Raw genomic sequence first — 25184 nt, 5'->3', positions numbered from 1 at the left:
CAACTCCAGGATTCGCCGCTTGAAATGTTGAAACATAGGAAGGAATAACCGAAAACCTCAGGCATGTACCAAATAACTGTGCACTCCCAGGGAGTTGTCAGGAGATGGCCATTTTGGGTCAGATTCCTCCCCTGATCTCATCCGCTGTGGAAGATGATGTTTCGTCTGATGCTGTAGTTGTCCTCAAGGCTAGTTTTGTACCTCTCCCCTAACAGCAAGGGGAATGCTCTTCACTTTGATCTGGCATAGCACTTAATGCTTCATGTGCTGGTGGAGAGGGTACTGTTTTACATGCAGACAGCTCCGTGTTGGCAATTATGCTTTCCTACTGCAATTCTAATTAGCCAATAATAGGCAATAATGTGATAATGCTATGATTGAGGATGTAGTGTGAACCTATTGCCCATCATGTCCATGATTACCATAATTGGAAGAGGCTACACGGTATGCTAAAATGCTGATCCATAAGAGGAAGACAGTAATGTTTAACCACTCAGGAGTCAAAGGGGTACTGAATTTAACGCTCCCTTAGCTCCCTTCCAACATGCTTCCTTTCAGCAACAACAAGTGAATCTCAGTTTATTAAAAAAGTTTATGCATCATTTTATGCTTGGCGTGAGACTCCGATTCAGTCGTCAGCATTATTAAAGCGTGAATGAGGGCTCGTTTGAGTTCTCCAGATAAAAAAAAAAAAAGAAACGGATTAAATTTGTGCAAACATTGATGAACGGCACAAGGAACGCAAGCGAGCGGGTGGCTCCACGGCTGCTGCCAGGCACTCAGGGGTAGAGTGGTATGAGGTTGCCGTGAGTTGTTTTGTGGTGCATGGTGGCCCTGCCTTTTCTGCCAACCTAGTCGGGCCGCGAGTGATCCTTTGTGTGTCAGTAATTACAGCCAATTAAAGCAAAACCTGATTGGCTCCCTGGTTCCTTTTTTTTGTGTTTTATATTTCCCATCTCTTTTCCCCTCTGCTAAGAAATATTTTATCGTACATTTTTATGGCAATTCCCCCCCCCTAAGTGAGCAGAAAGACCTCCAGGAGCAGATGGTGTAATTGGGTAGAGCAGACGTATCCTTTGTTCCTAAAGGGATTGGGCAACACGGCGCGTGGCCCTGACTCCCTACATTGTTTACATGGCATGAATTATACGCAGAGAAAGTGGTCTGTTGTGGGCCACCTAGTGGCATAGTCTCAAAAGGCCCCTCTGCTGTGCGTGCCAAGGCAGCCCCTGCCAAATCCACTCAGAGGGGGCCACTTTTGGCAACGCAATTAACTTCACACCAGCCAGGCAATCAGGCCCAATGGCTATACTCTTAACTGGCTGTCCCATGTCACCTAGTTCTGCTTTAATTTGTATTACTTTATTAATGATTTTTTTCTTTTTTGCATTGTATTAATTTGAGGGAAAGGGTACATGGATAATATAATTTCGCCATGGAGGCATGTATTGGTCGCAGAGGAAATTCATCATAATAATAAAATAAAGTGTTTTAATAAAACACAATAAAATCCGTTTTAAGTTGCGAGACCCTGAAGGTGTATGGCTCATTGTTATGCTACAAATTGCATTGTTGCCCCAGTGATGTGATAATGACCTATCTGCCATTAACTAATGGCTTGCCCCACGGTCAGTGTAATTAGCTTAAAACTTTGTTTTATTACCGCTGTTTCCAAATTGATTAAATGTATTTAATTATGTCCTAAAAGTAGGACAATGTGTTTTTTTTTTCACCTCACAGAGGCTGTCTGACGTACAGCAATTCCCTGAGAGCCTAGAAGTTAAAAGTTGTTCATTAAGTTTAGTGTGGCTCTTTGGAATGACTTTTTATACGACATCCTCACTTATTTAAGCAGAGTAAGTTCAGATTACTGTATTTATTTATTTATTTCTATCCCATATACTTGTGAAGTGTCTGCCTCCAAATGCTGTTCCATCCTCGCAATGTGTGAGCACCATATGGTAAATTCCCATCAAGATCTCATCCTCAATGACTCCCCCATAAGCCACACACAAGCACTATGTTTTTTTTCTTTGTCCTTTGGATGCAGAATTCGCTTTTCCCTCCAACTCCCTCTCTCATCCTCCTCCCCATCTGAACCCAGCCCACCCTCATCACCATCTCCATTCTGGCGTCTCCTTGTCTTTAAATTACCCCTCCAACTGTTGCCTCAGCCCACCAGCCTCTCAAGCAGCCAGAGAGCCGTGTGTTGTCTGATGGCCAGGGGCGATGGAGAAGCAAGAGAAAGAGAGAGAGAGAGAGGTAGAAAGAGAGAAAGAGAGGGAGAGAGAGGGAGAGAGGGAGAGAGGAAGAGAGGGAGAGAGGAAGAGAGGGAGAGAGGAAGAGGGGGAGAGAGGAAGAGGGGGAGAGAGGAAGAGAGGGATTGAGCGAGAGAGGGAGAGAGGGAGAGAGCGAGAGAGGGAGAGAGCGAGAGAGGGAGAGAGCGAGAGAGTGAGAGAGTGAGAGAGCGAGAGATCGGGAGAGAGCGAGAGCGAGGGAGAGCGAGGGAGAGAAGGATGGCCTCGGTTTAACTTCAGAGCAGAGAGAGAAGCCGCGGGAGGCCTCTTCTTTATGGCAGGCCTGTGCTCGTTAGTGTGCCACGTTAGTGTGCCACGTTAGTGCGCCACGGCACGACTAAGCATATGGCACTGGGGCTCTGGAGCCACTTGCAAATGACCATGCTTATGAAGCCACAGGGCTCTAGCAAAGTGGTGTGTCTGTGTGTCTGTGTGTGTGTGTGTGTGTGTGTGTGTGTGTGTGTGTGTGTGTGCGTCTCCTTTACGACTATACCTTTCAGTTGTGTGGAGTACAAGATGTAAGGCTTAAGCTGCTTTCTTTTTGTACCTGGAGTCATTTTGAGGAAGAGCCTGAATGCTCACTCCAGGAAAGAGAAGGTGTGTGTGTGTGTGTGTGTGTGTGTGTGTGTGTGTGTGCGTGTGCGTGTGTGTGTGTGTGTAAGCCTGAATGCTCACTCCAGGAAAGACAAGGTGGTTGAAGTGATTTGATCAGCAGAGTAATGTCCTGGGCGTGATTACGGTTCTGATCCATCCGAGGAAAATCCTCTCGGCACCCGAGTAGGACATGCGGCACATATAATGTGAAAACAGTGTGGCTACGTGCTGCACTCCACACACACAGACACACATCCAGGGGCCTGTGGGGAAATCTGTTATGGGAATGTTTTAGTGAGGACCTGATTAAGCAACCCAAGAGCTCAACAAACGAAATCAACAAAACAACAAATCTAATCAAAACTGTACAATTAAACCTGCCTTCAAAGATGCTGTTACATTGGATTATCCACTGGTATGCGGTGTGGCATGATTTAAACGATCTACTGCTTCGGTTTGGTTGAGGGTTTGATTCAAAATAATTTGTAAGTGGTTAACAAAATTGTGATGTCTAAAGTGTCCGCTAAAGAACAGAATGAGATTATGACGGAGGATCCAAGCTGAAGAAGGTCACCAAAGGGTGTTATGCAGTCACATGCAGTACATTTGGGTGTATCAGTCTGTCCACGGTTTGTGTTTTATTTTTAAAGTTTGGTTTACAAATTGCCGTGTCACTTGTGCATGTGTGTCTCTGTGTGTATGTGTTCCCCGGGGGGCCATACACACTTCTGGAGTTTATTTTCAGTTGGGTCCTCATTTCCTTTTTGTCAATGTCCCTTCCCTTCAACAGAACATACACATTAAAACACTGGCTGACGACATGGTAAGGTGGCTTGTTTTTCTGTTTGTGTGTATCCGTTAATTTTGTTATTTCTGTTTGCTTTGGTTTTGCATCATGTTTGGTGTGTTTGTTTGTTTGTTTTTGTTTGTTTGTTTGTTTTTGTTTGTTTCCTCCACATCATCTCTGTACACCATGACTTGCATGCTTAGAGATGTACAACAGAAACCCTTGTTGACACCTGTGCCAATGCCTGCTCAGTACCAATCAACTCTCAACCTTTATAGTCATTATGCACGTTATGCAATATGTGGCCCTTGAAGTGTCTTGCAGAGTCTGAAAAAGGTTAGACTCCGTCACTTCCTTGACAGCCCATTTACAATTTACATTTACATAACATCCATCCCTCAAATTTGGCCCTCAGGGTGACATTGGACACAGGTTTCTTTCACAAGCGTTTCCATTCATAGCAAAACCGTGTCGGCATTAACTCATTTTTTTTGGTTGTTTTTAATGTCGTCCAAACAAGCATGAGACCCTTACCCTGACCCATGTAACCAAAAACTAATAACAGTGACTTTTGCATGGTTTTACTTAAACTCTTTCTCTCTCTATCTTTTTTCTTTCTCTCTGTCTCTCTCTCTGTCTCTCTGTCTCTCTCTCACTCTCTTCTCAATTTCCCTCTGTCTCACCAATTCTTGCCCTTTTTCTCTACATCTCTCTCACTTTATTCCTGACCCAGTAGCGAAAGACAAGTGCCGTCAGCATTTCCTTTGATCCTCCTCCGTCACACATTGAGAACATAATCATGCTGTAGCCATTCATCATCCATTTCTGTAGCCATTACACATACACCGTCTCCAGTGCCTTCAGACACCCTCTCAAGTCAATAGATGTCACCTGAATGCAGGGTTAGAAACTGCACTTGTCTCAAAGAACCCACTTACTAACTTTATAAATGTAAGAGCTTAGGTAAGTGCAAAGTTAGTCATCCCATTGAAGTGACCAAAGTTTATCATTTTCTCTTTCTGCACGTTGACAGAGAATTGCACAATTACAGCATTTGTGCAAATTTCTAGCATTTTCAAAACATGATACTTATACTGATAATTATATAAAAAATATACTATAGAAAGGAAAATCATTCATCTTGCACAGTTCATCGTGCTCTTCTGACTTTGTTCTCACTGTGTCCACAGCGTGACCGGATCACCAGCTTCCGCAAGCAAGGTGCGAAGAAGGAGAAGCCCCTCATCCAGCACCCCACTGACCCCCTCTCTCCCCAGGCTGAGCTGCCCATGCCACAGCCCTTCTTGGACGAGCGCTCCATGAACCTCTCCGAGAAGGAAATCATCGACCTGTTTGAGAAAATGATGGTGAGTCTCTGCATACTCTGTGTCAAGCACTATCTTCCTTTCTTTTTACTTGCATTCTCGTCACTCCACATCTCCACACTTAATGCCAAAACAACTTTAGGTTTCCTTCCCTCACCTCTGTTAAATCAATCAATTGAATGAAACCTCATGTCCTCCCCACTCCACCACCATAAAGATGCTCACATCTCGGCCGCGTACAGGCCACTCAAGTGAGTTCAAGAAGGTTGCAACCCCGCGGAGGCGGATACTAAGAGAACACATTTACACGGCATTGTTTCTCCCCTCCTCTCGTTCTCCCTGAAGAAAGCACTGGATGCCCACCTCTCTCACCTTCAGTGCCAGCAGAAGACCCCTTGAAGTGGTCTCTTAAGAGGTTGCTGGCAACGCTGCTGATAGCCTCACCCACATCGCCAATATTTTGGGCACGGCTCGTCCCAGGGCCGCCTTTGTTTGCCAGTCTTCAGAGTGAAGTGAGTTCCTCTCATTCAGGCTTTTAGTATGGTGCGTCTCTCCGCTAATTGTGAGAACCCGGAGAGTTCTTGCCAGCGCAGCAGACAACAGAAGTGCTTGAGTCCATTTGTGTTTGTTACTGGCATGGTAAGGGCTGTCAGGGGTTTTAACAGCCTCTGTCTCTTCATCCATTTTCCTTGTGGTGGCTGCATACTGTTTGAAACAACTGAAAGGGAGAAGCATTGAGAGGGGGATGGGGGAGGGGGGAGGGGGGAGGGTGACTGCTGAACAGTGAAGGGCTTTGTAGTGTATGGGCTGTCAAGTCAAGAGTTTGTTTTGTCTGACTTTCTCGGCCCTTGTGAGTCTTGCCTTGCTGCATTGTGTTGAAAAAAAAAAAAGATATATATTTGTTAGGATAGGTTTTTTTTTCCAAGTCATTTTTGCAAACTCCCTGTTTTGCTTGGGGCCGGAGCTGCAGCAGAGACACAGCGGCTTCCTGATCACTGTGCTGTGTAAGCTCCAGACAGACAGTCAGAACAGAACAAAACTGCCAGCACTGCGCACAGCTTTCTGAGCTGCCGCCCAGCCTTCAGATGTTGGGGGTTAGAACACAAGACAGACACTGCTGGCCCCATAGTGACACTCAAGGACCGTACACACTGAGACTTGCACGGGTTTAATTGGCGGACATTTGTGCGTTTGTGCGGGGGGCACAAAAGAGCTTGTTTTGGGAATTACACAGAATATGGGTTTCATGGTCACGCAGCAGTCACTTTAACATCCATGCAGTTTAAAGAGCGGTTGTTCAACGGTGTGTACCTAGGGCAGGTGTATTGATTGGAAAATCCTCAAGCATTCATGGAAAAAATTATTTTGACTCGAGACCAGATGAAACTCGTTTTGTTGGTACTTTTTTTTGTTGAAGGGAAGGATACAGTTCTATGAGCAGGTCACTTCTGAATTGAACTAAGTCGAGTAGTTGAACCATCAGTATGAGCAAAGGTCCCTCTGAGGGCAATGCCCTTAGGTTTTGTATTTCCACAGTAATAACATCAGGATCAAGAGCTCCGTATCTCTGCTCAACTGGGCTGTTTCACTCAATTTCTCATGTGCTGGAGTTCAGCACACTTGGAAAGCCATCGTCTGCTCATCCACTGGTTCATGCTGCCTCCTCAGCAGAGAGAGTTGAAGCCCTACCCAGCTTTGGGGGTGCAGCCACAATGATTCCCATTAAGAGAACATCACTAAACTGGAGAATGGAAGGTGGGAGATAAATCATGGGGCCCCCGAACGTTCTGGAGATCCAGTGGATGAAGATGCCTCAGCAGTGCCTCCTAGTGGTTGGTCTAGTCAGCATCCTATCATGCTGGCACTGGAATTTCAAGTGTTGTTAAATATCCCTGCACTGTGCGGCAATTTGATGAAAACAGTGTATTTAAAAAAATTAAATAAAAATGAAATCAAATGAAAATATTCAAATTAATTTCACTTAGCGCTAATGCACATCTCTTAAGAATAAGTGTGTTGTTGAAGTGCTCACGATTGCTTGACTGATGACCTCATGCTCATTTCAGCCAAAACTAAAAGCTAAATTGTCTGCTGCCTGCAGTTTGTTTTCTTTGTTGTGGCGTTCCCAATGTCTTTATATCACCTGCGAGTAACACATGCTGCGTCTCGTCACCACGCTTTGTTTTCCCTGTCACTCACTCGCTGTCACTCACCTCGCTTTTCAATTGCTGTGTTTGTGCCCAAGATGGCATGACATTAAACTCGTGCTTCAATTTGAGATGAGACAGAATGACACAAAGAGCCCCCACGACTCGCACACAAGGAATACACAAGGAACGCACAAGGCGGGCGAGCGAGCAATCGCATGTAAATGGATATTTATTGAAAGAGGAATTATCTTTCAATGAAAGAAAGAAACCCTGATGGATTTGCACACCGTGCGTTTGTGAGGAAACATTAACCTTTCGTCAGCCCTGTGAGAGCTAGGATTGTGACCCCCAGGAAGAGTGACTAGTTTGATTGAAAGAATAGGAAGATATCCCAACATTAGGTCTTGGGTCAGCCTCTGCTGGGTCTCATGCAGCTCTGCATAAGATCAGTCTATCATCATTTATTGGTTGTTGACATGGACGCTAAGGAAGAGTTTAAGATCCATCTCTGAAGGAAGAGGAGCGTTACTATTTCGACCACCCCTCATCTTCAATACATGAAAGGAGGCTATCATACTGTGGTTTTAATCGGGGTGGGGGGGGGGGGGACATACACATAAAAAAACAGCTCTCATTGCATCACACATGCTATGCAACTACACAAGCTCGCTGTTAAGTCTGCATTTGCTCAGGGGAGACAGCTTTCCTGACGTAATACCGGCGAGTCATGAAAGGGGTTGTGAGGGGGTGGGGGGTGGGGGCACTAAGCCCTTTTAAGCAGAGGCAAGCGAATAAGCTTGTCTGGTTTCTGATCTCATGTTGCACAGACAGTGAATCCAAGAACTAAAAATATGCACATCGCATCCTGCACAGTATGTGTCCGTGAGTCTGTTTGTGCAATGTCCTTGAATGACAGGATATAAAATGACACCACAATATGTTTTTATATGAGTCTGGGGACCTTGGCACCACCCAGAGCATAGACTTGCTGTAGTTTGCCGCTGTGCCCCTTTAAGGCAGCATTTATCACCAGCAAGGGGCCCTTAATATGCTCCTCTTCATCCCAGCCACTGGTCACCCCTCCTGCACTATCAGCATGCTGTGAGATGTGCTCCGAGGTAGATCTCCTGTGTGGAGGAAGAGGAGGAGGAGGAGGAGGAGGAGGAGGAGGGAGGGGTTTGCTAACGGACGCTCTCCGCCTATTTGCCACAGTGCGGCCGTGCCCCAGGCCTGACGCAGCGCATGCATACTGGGCAGAACTGTCTGCAGCACCCTGCTCTGGCTGCCCAGCCGAGAGGAGAGGTCATCTCCCCTGCCGCAGGCTTTGAACTGATGCATCACAGGACGCCGCATGCTTTCAGGGCCTTTATGTGTGCTTCTCTGGCGGAGCAGTAAGAGCCACCCCCCTCAACCCCCACCCCACCCCCACCCCCACGGCCTGAGTGCTCTGCAGCTCTGCTTCTCATCACAGGGGCATTTAAATCTGAGATGAGTGCCCCAATATACCGGCCCCTGTGAAAAGGATGGCCAAATAACCCCATCGTCAGAGATGAAAGACAATAAAATATCGGCAGGGACGGACGGCGGCTCTCTTTCCCTCTCTTCTCCCCCCACTGCATTTTCAGTGGAGCAAGACGGACATGATGGGGTCTCATTAAGTAGCCTGGGCAGTGGAGTCTTCTGGGAAAAGCAGGCTGTAGTCAGCTCAGACCGCAGAGAACCTCTGTGGCTTCCCCATCCCTTTTCCCTTTCTAATGGTGTGCATCCGCAAATAGTCTTTTTCTTCAGTGCAGCAATGCTAATATGAGTGGGAGCTCGGGGATGGGTTTGTACCTTTGATGCTCACACTGTACCCCCCTCTGTGAGCCCCCCCTCCGTCGCCATCAACCCCCCCCCCCCCCCACATCCACGATTACACAACTGGACTACACTTCCGTGAATAGACTGTACTGTATGGGACGTGGATGGAAGTATGAGTAGACTGTATCTCCTGTGCAGTACGCTTTCTGCCGTGTGTATTCTCGGCATGGGGTGGGGTGGGGCATCTTCAAAGATGGTTCAATTACCAGAGCCTGTCCCAAGCCTCCCCCAGATATAATTAATAAAGGCTCATGAATCAGAGCAGCAGGGAAATGCAAACCCCCCCCCCCCCCCCCCCCCCCCCCCACACACACACACCCAGCAGCTCATACTCAACAATGCCTACATAGAAATTCACAGCTCTGACTCTCATCTAGTATAGTGAATGACAGCGCTAAATTATCCAGGCTCAGAGACTGATTAGTAACTCTCTTGGCTGGAGGAAAGTAAGAGGTGAAAAAGATTGCAAAGAATGAAAAAAAGAATGCTTATGGCCAAATCTTAATTAATTTTTGAAAATTGTTTAAATAAATTGGTGCCTTTCTCCTTCGTAGATGTATAGTGTGGGAAATATAGATCACAGTGGCATGTTCCTCTTTACTCTTTAGTCTTAATCATTATATGTCAAATTATATTTAAATCTAAACCTAAAACTCCTAAGATTAGCTTCTCTTTTGTTTGCAAATATGCCTGTTTACTCATTTTAAATATGAATATTCAATGACTAGATTACTAGCAGACTAGACTTGACTGCTCTGTTGTGTCTACATTGAACCAAACAGCTCCCCCTCTTCCCCACTAGAGGGCAGTAAAGTTCCGTTGCTGAAGCCCTACTTTCACTGCTGCTGCAGGTGGTCTTTGTTTCACACCAAGGATCTCTTTGTCTTCCAGAGTAGAGCACATACCTGATGAACATATGTTTCCTGTCTCCACCCAATTCCCTCGCCTATTGTGGCCCATCTAAACTACACGCACAACGCCCGTCAGACCTTGAGAACACTGAAGCTGTTCATTTATTTATTCATTTTTCAAATAAAGCATAACATTGTTATTGTTAGGAAAACAAAACCCTTCCCATTGTTTCCCTCGTGTTGCTGATGGCCACCATCACATAACTGTCAGTTCCATGTCTGATGTCCTTTTGCTATTCCATTGCTATTTGTAAATATCACGCTCTGGTGTACCCTCATTGTCTTTTATTGGTTGAGACAGATATTGCCTCATCACAAAGTGCCATTTTGCCCTGACTTATTTCTTACCTCTGCACCATCATCATTCTGTTTCAGTGTTGGTACATGTGCCGTCGTCATCATGTCCTGATTTTTGCTGTTCTCTCCCCCCCCCCCCCGTCTCTGCAGGAGGACATGAACCTGAACGAGGAGCGCAAGGCCCCGCTCCGGGGAAAGGACCTGAGCACCAAGCGTGAGATGGTGGTCCAGTACATCTCGGCCACTGCCAAATCCGTAAGTAGCTCGGAAACCCTCTGGAGTTTACCACCACATGAAGAGAGTGAGGGGAGAATGAGTAAAACAAGGGGAGAGACAGACAGACAGAGAGAGAAAGAGAGAGGGAAAGAGAGAGGGAAAGAGAGAAAGAGAGAGAGAGAGAGAGAGAGAGAGAGAGAGAGCGAGAGAAGAGGGATTGAAGGCGAGAGAGGGTTAGAGTGGAGGGATGAACAGTCTGACATTCTCGGAGACACTGCGGAATAATGAGCTTAACTTGATCTGCTTCCTTTTGCCTCTCCACTCACCGTGCCAAAGCCAGAAAACCCGTTTTTGATTGCTGCCTTGTTTATTCATTCATTTATTTACTCATTTTCACTTTTCTCCTTCTCCTCTTCCCCCCTAACCTCACCTCTCCCCTGGGGTGCTTACCAAGCTCCTTTCCTTCCCCCTGTCGTGCCGTGTGTGCTCTTCAACGGCTTTAGGAGGGCAGGGGGGGTGGGGGGGCGAGGTGGGCGGTGGCGGGGCAGGATCAAGTTTTCATTAGAATTTGGTACGCGCCGCCATCTCTTCTGGGTAATCTGAAACATGACACTTCCATCACCCTAAACCAATAAAAGCTGTAGATCCACCACCTTGGCAGGTAATCCTGAGGTTTTAGGGCGAGTTCTTATGAAGTTGTGCACTCGGAGGTTGGTGCCATAGGATAAAATAAGCCGCCGCTGCCGCAGCTGTCTGTGTGTCTGTGTGTGTGTGTGTGTGTGTGTGTGTGTTTTCCTCCACCCTTTTTCTCTAGGAGTGATTGAGCTGCGGCTGCCTCTGCCGGCCTTCAGCATGCTCATTTATTACCTTTCTCATTGTTATGATAATTAAGCAGCATTATTAATAATGACGATAATAATCAGGAATGATTGAATTCTTCACAGGGCCCATTATGCTCCTGTAAGGCTGGCCAGCATCTATGAAATATTATTCAGATGAGCTGCGTAATCTGTTTTGTGCCATCAGTGCTGGAGGTGGAAGCAAAAGAGACCTCTAACAACCTCAATTCATCCCCCCCCCCCCCCCCCACACACATTCCGTCTTTCTGTCTCTCTCTCCTTCTCTCCATCTCTCTCCCTCTCCCTCCCTCACTCACTCTCTCTTTCTCCCTCTTCCTCTCTCTCCTTCTCCCTCCCTCTCTCAGTCTTTCTTTCTCTCTCTCTCTCTTTCTCACACACACACACACACATGCACACACGCACACACACATACACACATACAGACATGAGTATGTGTTTTCATGCTCTCGTGTTCATATCACACACACTCTTATACACACACACACACACACACACACACACACACAAAGACACACACTCTTACACTCATCTTGTCTGAGTCAGTCACAGTGTACATGGGCACATTCTCTCTCTCTATCACACACTCCCTCTTGCACACACACTCAGACACAGACACACACATGCACTCCGTCACTGCGGTGGCAGCACCTAGAGGGAGACATCAGAGGTGTGTGCCAAACTGGCCATGAAGGGAGCTGTGACAGGGTAGGATCAGCCCAGAAAACAGCTTAACATGAGCCACACATTCCAGGGCAGAGATGTGTTCCAGTGTGATAAGTGCCGTTTGCCACGAGGACCATCTCTCTCACACACACACACACACACACACACACACACACACACACATACACACACACACACAAGCATGACACTCTGGCACAGGCACACACACAAACACACACACACTCAACCTCCATAGGCACATATGTCACCACACAAACGTACACACATACTATCATGCCAAACCCACACATCATTTCCGTCTCTCTCTCTCTCTCTCTTTCTTTCTCTATCTATCTGTCTCTCTCTCTCTATCAATCTCTCTCTCTTTCTCTCTCTCTTTTGCTGTGTATGTTAACGTATTTCCTTCTCTGACTCACACATCAAACACTCATGAACATATACAAATAAATCACACCATGCACACACATACAGTCGCACAATTACAAATGCAAACATACACCAACACACTCATACACATTTGCAGATCTACATTTTTTAGAAATGAGAAATAGAGCCCATGCTGCTAACGTTGACATTCAATCACCATGAGAAACTTGGCCCCACATATTTTGAAACATCCATATCCCAGCTATGGAACGTAACACTGAGTTTCTACGTCTTCTGCTAAGCAGAACATCCGAACACAAGTTCCATTCCTACCCCTTCCGGCCAGTACAATATGCAATGCCTAGTAATTAAGTTAGCTCTAGCCGAGATATGAAAGCACACCGCCACCACCCCCCCCCCCCCCCCCCCCGCTCCAGTTTGCCAATTATCCGTGTCATCATAGAACACCAATATGGGACTTTGAGCTTCTGGCTGGTTAAAGACAGAGGCCCACTCAGAAGCTTAAAACAAAAGTGTCTGTAGCGCTGCCCAGGCTGTTCAGTGAGCAGACGCCATTGGGTATGCATGTCCACATAAAGATATGTGCGTGTATAAGGCTATGAAACAGGAGACCCGCTGTACTCTAGCCTGCAGCATGGATACAGCTATATAACTGGTAGGCTTGAATGCATAGCAGTGAATTGCAGCCAGTGGACCATTTTAGAACTCGTATATGTGTGAGACTTTTTTTTTTTTTTGGAACTGATCATTTATCTCATGCCAGATTTCTTGACATTTGGGTCCCTTGGTCTATTATTTCGAAATTGTTTAAAATGTTTAATTTTTTATGCATAACAAAATTTAGAGGTTGTGTCTTTGATGAAGGTTTTCAGATGGTGAAATCACAGGTGGATTCCAGTAGATTAAGGGTGATGGTGTGATGGATGGTGCCTTTTGTCATGCTCTCAGGGGTTAGTGCACGTGCTCACTTTCAACACTAAACTCCGTATCTCTTCCTCCGTTGATGTGTTCTTTCTCTTTCAAAAATGACGACGACGACGATGATGATGATGATGTTGAAGATGATGTTTGTAATTAAAATGATGATTTTGTTTTCTCATCTCACTAAATCACAGTGTGGATTCCTTTGTTTGCCTCGTGGCTACAAAGTGTGTTTTCCTTTGTTTTTGCAGGAAAACGGACAAACGTGTACTCGTACTTTTCACTGGCACGGCATCACTCACACACACACCTCTCTCTAACTCTCACTCTCTTCCTCTCTCTTTACATCTCTCTTTACATCTCTGTCCCCCCCCCATCTCTCTCCGTTTCTTCCTGCTTGGGGACACTGACCTCTCTGAGGAAGGGAAGACTGAGTAATTAAGATGTGCTCAGGCATTGTAGCGGCAGGCTTATGCACTCTCCCTCCCGTCTCCAGGTGTCATTTAGCCAGGCTTACACAGCCGAGCGGGTGCGGCAGAAGAAAGCTGTTGAGGTGGCCTCTACACACCTGGGCGCTAATAGACCAAATCTTTCTAAATAAAGCCAAAAGAGCCCCCCCATCCATCTCACTCAATGTTTACAACCTGCTGAACACACACAGACACACAGACACACAGACACACAGACAGACAGACAGACAGACAGACAGACAGACAGACAGACAGACAGACAGACAGACACACAGACACACAGACACACAGACAGACACAGACAGACACAGACAGACACAGACAGACACAGACAGACACAGACAGACACAGACAGACACAGACAGACACAGACAGACAGACAGACAGACAGACAGACAGACAGACAGACAGACACAGACAGACAGACAGACAGACAGACAGAGACAGACAGACAGAGACAGACAGACAGAGACAGACAGACAGAGACAGACAGACAGAGACAGACAGACAGACACAGACAGACACACACACACACACCCTTTTAAATGCGGTTCAGGCCCTTGTATCTCCAAGTGAAGAAACACAGATGCAGAACAAACCCATCAGATGTTTTTCTTTATATTTGTCGTCTTGGTAGCAGCGAGGGAAGATGTTGGTACATTGGGATAGCAGCACTACTGAGTCATATAGCTCTGTGTATCGGCATATACCCTTCACAGCAGGCGACACACAAACATTCTCATCAACCAATAAAGCCTCCTTCATCAACCCCCTGCCTCCTTAAACTTACATAGTGATGGAATGATTACATTGTCTTACAGAGTCTCCTTTTCATTTTCTTTTTCTCTCGTCTCTAGTCAACGACTTCATACTTCAGAAATTACACAATTTGCACAGACCAATCAGGGGACAGAGTTATTTTCCTTTAGCCTTGCACCAGTTACTATGGAGAAATGCTTAAAAATAATAGAGATTTGTAGCATTCAGTGATAACAAAGCAAGACTGAGGACTATTTCTACCTATGCAACTGAAGGGCTACCTTTCAAATTAACCCCTCTCTCCCACCTTCCAAATATATACTGTCTTTTCAAAGAGGGAACTTTATTGCATTGATCATGTGTATTTAAAAGACATGATGAAAATTCAATATGGCTTTGCGACTGTCCTTGACCATTAATAGTGCATGATTGCCACTCACATTCTTGTCTTTCCCTTTCGTTTTGTCTTCCTTTACTCTCTTTCTCTCTCTCTCTCCATCTCTCTCTCTCTCTCTCGCTTTCTCTCTCATTGCCAAATGTGCCACAAGTGCTGGTAAATGTGCCAAAGCATGCTTTTCCCCCTTCCGTGTCAACGCAGTCCTTTTCCACTCAGCACAGCGTGAAGACAAACTTTTCTCTTTCCTGTCACAGATTGCTTTCCCTACTTGAACTACGCTGGTCACCGTTTCAAGGGGGTCTCAGATCTCACACAAAGTCAGGGCTCAGTCAGGGGGAGGGGGCGCATCAGCTTCAGCTACATCCGCACACCACGCCGACAGTCTTCTTCTGTCAGCACGGGAGGCAGAGTCGACGTTCAGCTCACAGCGAGGCTACAGTTTTTCCTGAAGAGCACCTGTTTTTATAATGAGTCCTGACAGATCCTATGGGACCACAAGGAGTGGCGCTGTCACAGCGAGACAAGCTAATAAATAAATAAGTGAATCCATGTATAATTCAACTGATTTGATGGCCGGGGTGGGAGAGGGACTCAAGGATATAAATACCCGGGCTAGATGACAATTCCTCAGAAGTTTGTTTACAGGAGCTTCACCACAGCAGCTCATTTCCATATCACATGACTGCTTAATTCAGCATTAAAACAATTACATTTGTTTGGATGATTTTTTTTTCTCCCTCTCTTTCAAACCTATTCAGGTAAATGACAGGGAAAAAAAGAGAAGAGGAAAAATGCAGGCATATTGAGAGAATTAGGTGTTACTTAGAGGAGTGTGTGTAAATTGATGTTAGCATCAGCAATTCCCCTCCTGGCTCCTGCTCGAGTTTTGTGTGCTCTGTTTTCAAGATAATGTCTGCTCTTTTGATCAAGCTGCAAGCCCTGAACACTAATCAGATGCAAGCCTGCCACACAACGCTAAATCAACAGCAGCGATAACTGAAATGGCAATTTTAGTAAGCAAGCGTCTCCCTGTGACACCCTGCCTCAGGTCAAAACCCCAAATTGTAAAACCGCATTAGCGAGCGACATGCTACATTTGCCAGACAGGGGAAAATGTAAATTTATCCTTTAAAGCAACGTGCGCATGATCAACTGGCAACTCAGTTAAAACTGACTTTATTGCGGCCATAAACTCGTAAGGTGGGGGAGAGAGTCAGCGCGTTGAACGCGGCGGGATAAAGAAGAACGGCTCTGGGAGGGAGAGAAGACAGTGCGAGTGTGCTGGGACTCTATAATGTGTAGTGATCAGTGTGCAGTGTGTTTGCCTCAGAGAACAGAGTAAGCCTCAGGTGTACCCAGCTGCAGATAAGCATACATCCACCCGAATGACATCACGTAGCCTCCACTGGCACTGGAGGGAAGGCTCTGCATGTTTGCTCCCTCTTTCCCTCTCTCTCCCACCCACCCTCCCTCTCTCTCTCCCAACCTCTCTCACTCTCTCTCACCCTCCCTCTCTCTCTCTCCCAACCTCTCTCACTCTCTCTTACCCTCCCTCTCTCTCTCTCCCAACCTCTCCCTCTCTCTCTCACCCTCCCTCTCTCTCCCAACCTCTCTCACTCTCTCTCACCCTCTTTCTCTCTCTCTCTCTCTCTCTCTCTCTCTCTCTCTCCCTCTCTCTCTGATTCCATCTTTCTATACTGACTCCTCCTCTCTGAAAACATGTGTCCAGTTTCAAACAATTGGTGTAGTATTGATGGATAACAAGGTTAAGAAGCGAAAATCTTGCTGACTGCGTGGACTTTGGAGTCAGGGAGTTTAAATCTGACACCTGCGGGAAACTGGCCCTGACAGGTGATTGATTTAGTTTTTGGTTAAATCCCCGGGGGCAGTTTGCAGCATGTTTCACAGCAGAAAAAAGCAGTTATCGAGGATTAATTCGGCCCAAATCCCATCAACCTTGGTCAAATAAGATTAGATTCAGATGAGATTCTTGCATTCTCTCTCTATATATCAGCGACTTAGATGGTTTCCTCTCAAATTTGAACAGACCCCTGGCAGCTTTGTGTCCTTGTATTTAACCATTAAGACTGCCACCAAGCCTGCGGTGTTATCACCCAACCTTCTATTGTGAAGATTTGAAGGTGTCTGACTCTCCCTCTGCTTTTGACCTTCATGATGATGCCCTTCTTTCACTCCTGTGTAACAATACTGGAAAAAATATTGTCATGACCAGTGGCCTCGTGGGAGTGTCAGATTGCTTCCCCTGACAGCTATCGAGACAAGGGAGTAGTGCTGGAGCCCCCTGGCAGAAAAAAAAGAGAAAAAGTTCAGGCTAAAAATTCAGTTTGGTTAGAACTCATTGCTTTGATAACAGCTGACAAAATGGCAGACATTATCTTCTGTTGTCCTGTCTCTCCTCTCTCTCCGTGCTGCTAACTGTGTGTGTTTTGTGAGAATCAGCTTATTAGATGGGTCAGGCAGCACAATACTGAGTGAAGAAACAAGTGGGTTATAGTAGGTGGGTGGGGGTGGGGGTGGGGGGTGGGGTGATGATGTTCAATGTGTACATTATTGTGTGTTGTGTTTGCACTAATACCTCTAAAGTTGTGATAGCGGAAGAATTCTGGCCTACTAATGATTGTGCTGTTTGTGTCTTTTTGCACATTAACTTCCCTCCGCTGACCGATGCATGCAGATAACTGGAAGCAAAGTGCCGGTAAGTAGGAATAATTTATTCAGCTTTTTTTTATGTTTTCCTCTGCCATCCTTCTTCTGCATTCTTCTCTGCTGGTCCCCTTTGAAAAGATCCAGAAATCCACTGAGGAGGTCATTTTTATGGTTTGAATTTTTTTTCCAAGGCATTAATATATTTAATAGGCTGTGATTTGGAAAGAGCTATAAATTGTCTTCACAGTACCCAGCATGCAAATGACCACGCTTTCAAATGAAAGATTTCTAAATTATGCCGCCTGAAAATGAACTGGAACCCCGTTTTTGCTCATTTAAGCAGTTTTTCTTTGAAATGGATCGCAGACTAACACATATTAGCATTTAAATATTGTATCACCCGGGGATGAGCGATGGGTGTTTAGGAAAATAATCATAATCTGCGATCTAATCTGTTTATTTTAACGCTCTGCATTGGAGATGGTTACCATTGTTTTCATTCTTTTCTTCAGACAGCACATTGAGATGGTATTACTTAATTAGATTTCCCCCCACACACAGACACAGATATGCATAGAACGCTGATTGAACAGCCCCAAAAGATATTGAGCACATTTTTTCCCCCCTCTCCCCATCCCATAAATACAAGGCTGGTTTAATCTAGCAGTCAGAGATGTAATAACACAATTTGTAAACTGAAGAGGGAAAAAAAGGAATAACGAAGGGGGAAATAAACAAGCAAATAGTGGAATGTCACTTCCGTTTTTTGGGAGAAATGTTAGTATTTACTTATGTTGTTGTTGTTGTCATTTTCTTCCCCGCTCTCCCTGTCCGAGTAATAATCTGTACAAATGCACACAGTCATCAGAGGTCGATGCTTCTTCATTGCGCTGGGAACTGTAATGTGGTAACTCTAGAGCCTCATGACGGCCGTCTGCAAGCAGCGAGGGCCACGTTCAGTGGCGTGCAATGGCGTGTCGGGCAGGAGACTTGGTGGCACTGTGGGCACTGTGTAGCCTGAAGGGGGACGGGCAGAGGGGCTGTTAGACTCGAGACTGGCGTTCCTTTTCAGAACGTTTGTCTCATTCCATAGTCCAATGTCATGATTATGTCACAGTAGGGTGATGGTGATTTGCAGTTAGAAGATGTGAAGTTGTACTTCATTTATTGTAAGGAGGCACAGCGGGAGAAGAGAATGGTGCTTTTGGATGTGAGGCTGATGTGTGCAAGTGTACAACTCAGCCCTTCCAGGCTGCTTCCTCAACACACAAGGGGCTGCCCAGGGTGAAATCCCACTGATGTTAGCTTGGTGTTCGGAGGCCAGGGACACCAGCACTGCCAGACAGTTGCAGCAGCGGGAGGGTGCTGTCAGTTCATCAGCCTCACACACACATACACACACATACACACACACACACACACACACACACACACACACACACACACACACACACACACACACGCGCGCGCACACACACACCTACCTCGTCGCCTTGACTGTCTTCAGCCCCAGTTAGTTGGGGTGCTTAAGTGGAGTCCTGCTCACTGGGCAGATTGCCATTTTCATGCTGTCAGCTCCCTCACAAGAGGAGCCCTCCCAGAGGTTCATCAGTAAGGTGGCGGAGCTGGAGCTCGTGGTGCTGGTGGTGGTGGTGGTGGTGGTGGTGGAGGGATGGGTGCATGGCAGGAGAGCCTGCTACCCTCGTTCCTCTGACTGGGGCATGAAATCACTCTGGCAGTCTCCCTCAGGTAACATGGAGCAGGGGAGTGTGCAGTCATGTGGGCTGGCGCAAAAAAGGGAATACAGATGGCCAGCAGAGTAATGCAGATTTGATGATATCGGTGGTGGTGGTGTTGTTGGTGGTGGTGTTGTTGTTGGTGGTGGTGGTGGTGGTGTTGGTGGTGGTGTTGGTGGTGGTGGTGATGATGATGATGATGATGATGATGATGTAATGAGTGAGATGAAGCTCATGACAACAGTGAAGGCCTTCATGACCTCCAGTACATGCACATGAGGGATCTGTGTTAGACACACAAAAAACAACAAATAACAAACAAAAACACAAACAAACCAAAACAAAGGGACCCTAAGGAGTCCTGTGGCCAGCGCCATCGATCCGTGTCTCGGCGAGTTTCAGCCTCCCGAGTAAGGATGATGGATGCAGGTTGCCTAGGCCCCTCTATCGATAAGCCCCTCTGGCCGTCTGCAGAGACACTCTCCAACTAAAGACACCACATTCTACTGGGCCCAGACCTGGTCTAAGCACAGCACTGTGCAGCCCTCAGCAAGGCTACTGGCGGTAGTGGGGGGGGGGGGCATTGGAGGAGTTCAGGGGGGAGTTTTCGAGACAAAACTTGACCTCCTGAAGGCCAGTCCGACCATGGGAGGAGATCAATATCCGCGGGTCTGGTCTGGTCTGCCCGTGCTGAGACTGGACTGCCTGTTTCCGTGGAAACACACCTTTTCCTCTCGTATTTGTTCAGAGTTGACAGAGGGGGGGGGGGTGGGGGGGTGCCAGTAGGGGAGAGTGAGAAACACCTTGGACCTGGGGGAGCGCTGTCTGCTGGATTTGTAATGGCACAGGGTTCAGAGAATCGAGCGTTTTGTCTGTGGAAAAATAATGGAGAGAGCTTGTAGTTTATTATTTTTTTGATGGAAGTTTTTTTTTCCCCACCCAGGGACAAAAACTCACACCTTTTCTTTCTTTCTCTTTCTCTCTCTCCCTCTCTCTCCCTCTCTCTCTCTCTCTTGTACAATGGCAGCCATGCTTTTTACTATTTTGTTTGTTATGGTGATCTAAAATGTGTTTTACAGAATGACATGTCCTTCCTGTTGTCCTTCGCGTTTAGAAATATTCTGAAGAGATGATGAGACTGCCGAGGCTAACAGAGCTGTGGAGTGGACAGGATGGTTGTGACTATAATGCACCGACAAAACCTGCTGCAGGCTCACAACTGAAACCATCATCAGTAGACAGGATCTAATCATATGAGTTCCAATATGAACCGTGTTTCAGGTTGCTACTTTTTGGAAAGGTTGTTATGTAGACTGTATTAAAGCTGGAGATGCACTTTATTTACGGAGCTGACAGTTGCTTTGAAACTCCTCTTTATTGATGTGCATTGTTAAAAATGGAATGGCACACAGTTCTTGAATTACTGAAATACATCGTTTCATTTCCTGTCATTTTTAACAGTTTAGTGCAACGCCTTATGCATTTAGAATTCTAGAAACTGGAAGGTTTGGTTTTAAGATGGCAAAATGTACTATTTATAATGAACTATTTTTCATTCAGTGGTGGTTCAGGCTTCCTCCCCCAAATGCCTCTTTTCTTTCCCATTTCTTTTCGAACCTTGTGGTACGGACGCACTCCTCCTAGACAAACAGAGCAACCTTGGCCATGGCTTAGCACAGGTTCCACTCCGCTCGTCTCTCATTGACCCGCTCTTGTGCCCCTGCTCGTGCCCCTGCTCCGCTGCATCCCCCGCCCCTCTTCTCATCGCTACCTCAAGTGTTGGAGAGTGTAGACCTATGCAGTGTGCTCTCTCTCGCTCTCTGTCTCTCTCCCTCCCTCTCTACCTCCTCTCTCTCTCTCTCTCTCTCTCTTTCAACAGTAGCCCCCTCTTCTCTGGAAAGGGTCCATAGTGGACACACACACAAACACGCACACACACACATACACGCACGCACGCACGCTCACAGAGAAGAAAGAAAGCTAAATAAGCAAGGAATAATCTAAATGAAATGCAGTCCGTCTGCCTCCTCTTCTCATTCAGAGCTCCATAAAGACGGTGTGAGCAGGGCTGTCTTTGTTTCAGCCCAGGCTATTAAGGGTGGCGAGGTGTGCGCAGCGCCGGCTAGATTTGATTCGGCACATGTCCTTGGACGACTGAAAGACCAGCAATAAAAAACTGAATCAATAGACTGTGCCTTTACCTTGCCCCCCTGTGCCTCGGCTGCTTTGAGCCATATATTCCTCTTTTAATTAGGATCAAGGAAATGCCCTTTTTGGAGGCTTTTCAAAGTGCTGCCTCTCCATGGTGGAGGAGAAACACAGAGAAGTAGTTTCTGATTCAGTATTACATTACTTCCTGTACACGGAGAAAGAGCCCACTAATTTCTACTTCTACTAGATCTTCTTCATCATCATTATATTATTCTTATTGGCCCTTAACCTGAAGAGAACTTCTTAAGTTACTTCTTCTGCGTGTTGCGCAACCATCTCTTGTCACCCCTCAAAGGCTCTTTCTCTGCACGTATCTTATATCTTAGGGTTGGATGCATGACAATGTGGAATACATCCCATGGAGAGGTTTTGTGTGTGTGTGTGTTTAAAAAAAAGTTTTGCCTAAAGTCCTCCTCCTCCTCCACAATTGCTGATTTAATTAGGAAGGATTGAGATTTATTATGTGGTGCATTGTTTGTGTTTGCTGTTCATCCTCCGTCATAATATTCCAGTCGCCATAGGCTGAGACACAGATTGACAGTAAAATAATATCCATTTGGATACATGTCCTACCTTTTCAAATTCTTTATTAAAAAACCTGGTGGGCAGACACCTCTTTGCATACAATTTTAATGCTTTGCAGTCAAGTACTAATTCAGAAATGTCAAGTGAGGCGTGATTGATTCATCCTTAATACAATTCCCAGACCTTTTATGAAGGATTATTTATATTACATTGGGTCTGTCTGAATTCGGTGGTGACATATCGTTCGTGGCAGAGCACTAGGATTTAAATATAGTGCCCAGGTTTTGAATTAAACAGGATTTCAAATGAACCTCAGTCTGCCTCAGCGAACCCCAACCGATTTATACCTTTGACTACCACATCCCTGAACAGTGCTCTGTACTGATGCCTCTGACAGGATGACTGGATTTGATAAGGGTATAAAATATGCCACCCACTCATGCAAACAAACATGCAAACACGCACAGTGTGTGTGCGCTTTTGCTTGTTTGTTTTGTTTTGTTAATTGCAGTTCACTGAATGCTATTTCAAGGAACAACAACTCTGCCCAGGATCTGACTTTGGGCTGTGATGACCAGTGTTAGACTGGCACAAGTGGTAGGAGCTCTGCCACCCTGCCAACCGAAAAAAGAACCTTCTCTCTCTCTCTCCTTCTCTCTCTCTCTATACAGTATATCTCGCTTTCTTTCTTTCTCTCTCTCCTTCTCTCTCTTTCTCTCTCTCTATACATCTCTCTTTCTTTCTTTCTCTCTCTCTCTCTCTCTTTCTTCTTTCCCCTCTGTTTGAGAGGGAGTGAGTGCATTATGCTGAAAACTATTCCCCACTAAGTGAAACAAACAATCAGTGCTCATTGTGCCAGCCCAGAGGAACGGCCTCTTATTACACTGTATTGAAAACCAGATGAAAGAGAGCCCAGAGTGCATGTGCTGCTTTGATACTGATGACAGTGTGGCTGCTTATTTCGGTGCGCTTGTGTGTGTGTTTACATGTGTGTGTGTGTGTGTGTGTGTGGGTGCACTTGTATATGCACGTGTGTGTGTGTGTGTGTGTGTGATTCATTCTGAGATCTCTCATGAAAGTCGGCCTGTCCTCTCATCTCCACGGTGTGACACTGACGGTAGCATCAGGTGCTGTAAACTTTATGGCCGGATGTGTCCTGCATCTTTCTGACACGTCGGTATTAAACCGCGGTGCCACAATTTTCCATCTCCTCCTTTTCCTTAGTGACCTTGTGGATTGATGTAATCTAGTGCAAATGCCAACGCTTGCAGAAGGACACTGGAGACAAAGTCAAGGATTTGATCAAGAAGGAACTGCCTGACTGTCAGAAAGGCCTAGTAAATATTAGAGGTAGACCAATATGCATTTTTTTTGGGGCAGATATCGATATCTCATGGCTTTTAGTATAGTATAATTAATCATATTTTGTTGTTGAAATAACAAAACTACAAAAAGGGAATCATAATGAATTTGTTGAGGAACAACAGGCAATACACAGATCTAATACTGTTTTAAAGATTAAATATGTATTACTATTTTACTTCTAATTATTTTAAAATTATTCTTACACAAACTTAAAAGTAGAAAACATTTGTTTATATAATGTGGAAAAAAACCTTTAAAAAAAACACTGTTTAAACTAAGAAGGTAGATAAAGATGAAGACGTCTCATAACACTTAAATCCTACCCCAGTCCAGAGCCCCATGAGCCCTTTTGGCGTCACCCTGTGCAGGGGGAGGCCTTTGGAGGTGATCTTACTTGATAGCAGGGAAATATTTATGTGCAGAAGGCTGATAACGATTAATAAAGCACTTCACATTTCTCAGGGAGGACAGACTGAAAAACTGCAGTAGTTCGGGTCTCTCAGGATTGATATTTGATTCTGTCGATCAGTGGTATTTCTTTTGCTTTTTGTGTGTGTGCGTGTGTGTGTGTGTGTGTGTGTGTGTGTGTCTTGCTATTCTATAGGCGTTCCATCCTGCTATGGTGGCTTGTTTTACACAACCTGGTCTTCCTCACATAAACATGTCTTCAGCATGCATGAGCACATCCATAGTGCCTGTTACAGCTTGAAAGGTTGTTCCACTTTGGCCATCAAGGACAATGTGCCTTTGTGCCTTTTTATTTCACTGGTGAAGCCCTGTAGCTACCTCACAACACGTATTCTAACCACACACACACACACACACACACACACACACACACACACATACACACAGAGTTGTATCCTTTGAGGCCAGTCAGCAAATCAGAGCTCTAAAAAGGTGTGGCAGACAGTCCCTCGCTGGCCGTTTTTACTGTCGCCATCTCGGCGATACTCTGCAGCCGGCGATCATTATCCCCTCATCAAATCCCTCTCAGCTGGGAGCCTACAAAGGGGGCAAGCCCAGGGATCTGAAGCTTGTGTAAAGTGTGGGGATGAACCTCTGGAGGAGGGAAGACACAGAAAGATAAAAAGTAATAATAAAATAGTATTGGGAGCATGGAGGTTTCAATAGCACTGGTGTGCTTCCCTTCTGAAAGGTGTACTCCATACCTGGTACTTGTAACTGTAGGTTTGTACAAAAATAGCCTTTTGCAGATCATCACACTCCCAAAACTGTATACAGACACATGCTGTTCTGTAATATACAGATGGAAGATGTTGAGCAGCAGTTACAAAAAGCAACACTGTTGCTATGCGCCTCTCTCCAGTCTCTTCTGTTTGTAACCAGAAACTAAAATGGCCTCTAGATGGCAGTAAATGCCTTTGGAATCTCTGTGAGCATTTCCTGGTTGGAATATTGAAGGGGATGCAGAAGTGTGGGGGTGAGTTAGAGGCGGGGTGGCTCATTGTTGCTATGGAATTGACCTAATGGGCTCCTCTCAGGCCCTGCACACCGCTGCGCCTCGCTCTAATGCCATTTGTAAAATGTCTGAAGAGAGGGGAAGAACATCGCCGCATCATACAGACGACCCTCACACCCAGAGACTGATTCAAGAGGAAAGCAGAGGCCTTTCACACATGCTATCCCTGGCCACTGCACCGTCTCCCGGAGAGGACAAAGCGTTGGGACAGGGCGACGAGACCGCCTCCTTTTGTTCACTATGTCGTCTTTCCCTATTTTCGTTCCTTTTTAGCTGTTCTGT

The 25184-nt window shown here is 45.8% G+C and overlaps 1 protein-coding gene across 1 annotated transcript in view; it reads left to right on the top strand.

The window, feature by feature from the left end:
* The window catches only part of diaph2 (diaphanous-related formin 2), a 388150-nt gene that overhangs the window by 10564 nt on the left and 352402 nt on the right, over positions 1 to 25184 (top strand). Inside the window, exons 2-5 of the mRNA XM_080840181.1 lie at positions 3682 to 3714; positions 4869 to 5045; positions 10372 to 10476; positions 17611 to 17631. Of these exons, the coding sequence (XP_080696307.1) occupies positions 3682 to 3714; positions 4869 to 5045; positions 10372 to 10476; positions 17611 to 17631 (336 nt within the window). The remainder of the gene's footprint in view (positions 1 to 3681; positions 3715 to 4868; positions 5046 to 10371; positions 10477 to 17610; positions 17632 to 25184) is intronic.

Source organism: Sprattus sprattus (genome assembly GCF_963457725.1).
Source record: "Sprattus sprattus genome assembly, chromosome: 6".
In the NCBI taxonomy this organism is placed as follows: domain Eukaryota; kingdom Metazoa; phylum Chordata; class Actinopteri; order Clupeiformes; family Clupeidae; genus Sprattus; species Sprattus sprattus.
This window is presented reverse-complemented; position numbering and strand designations above follow the sequence as displayed.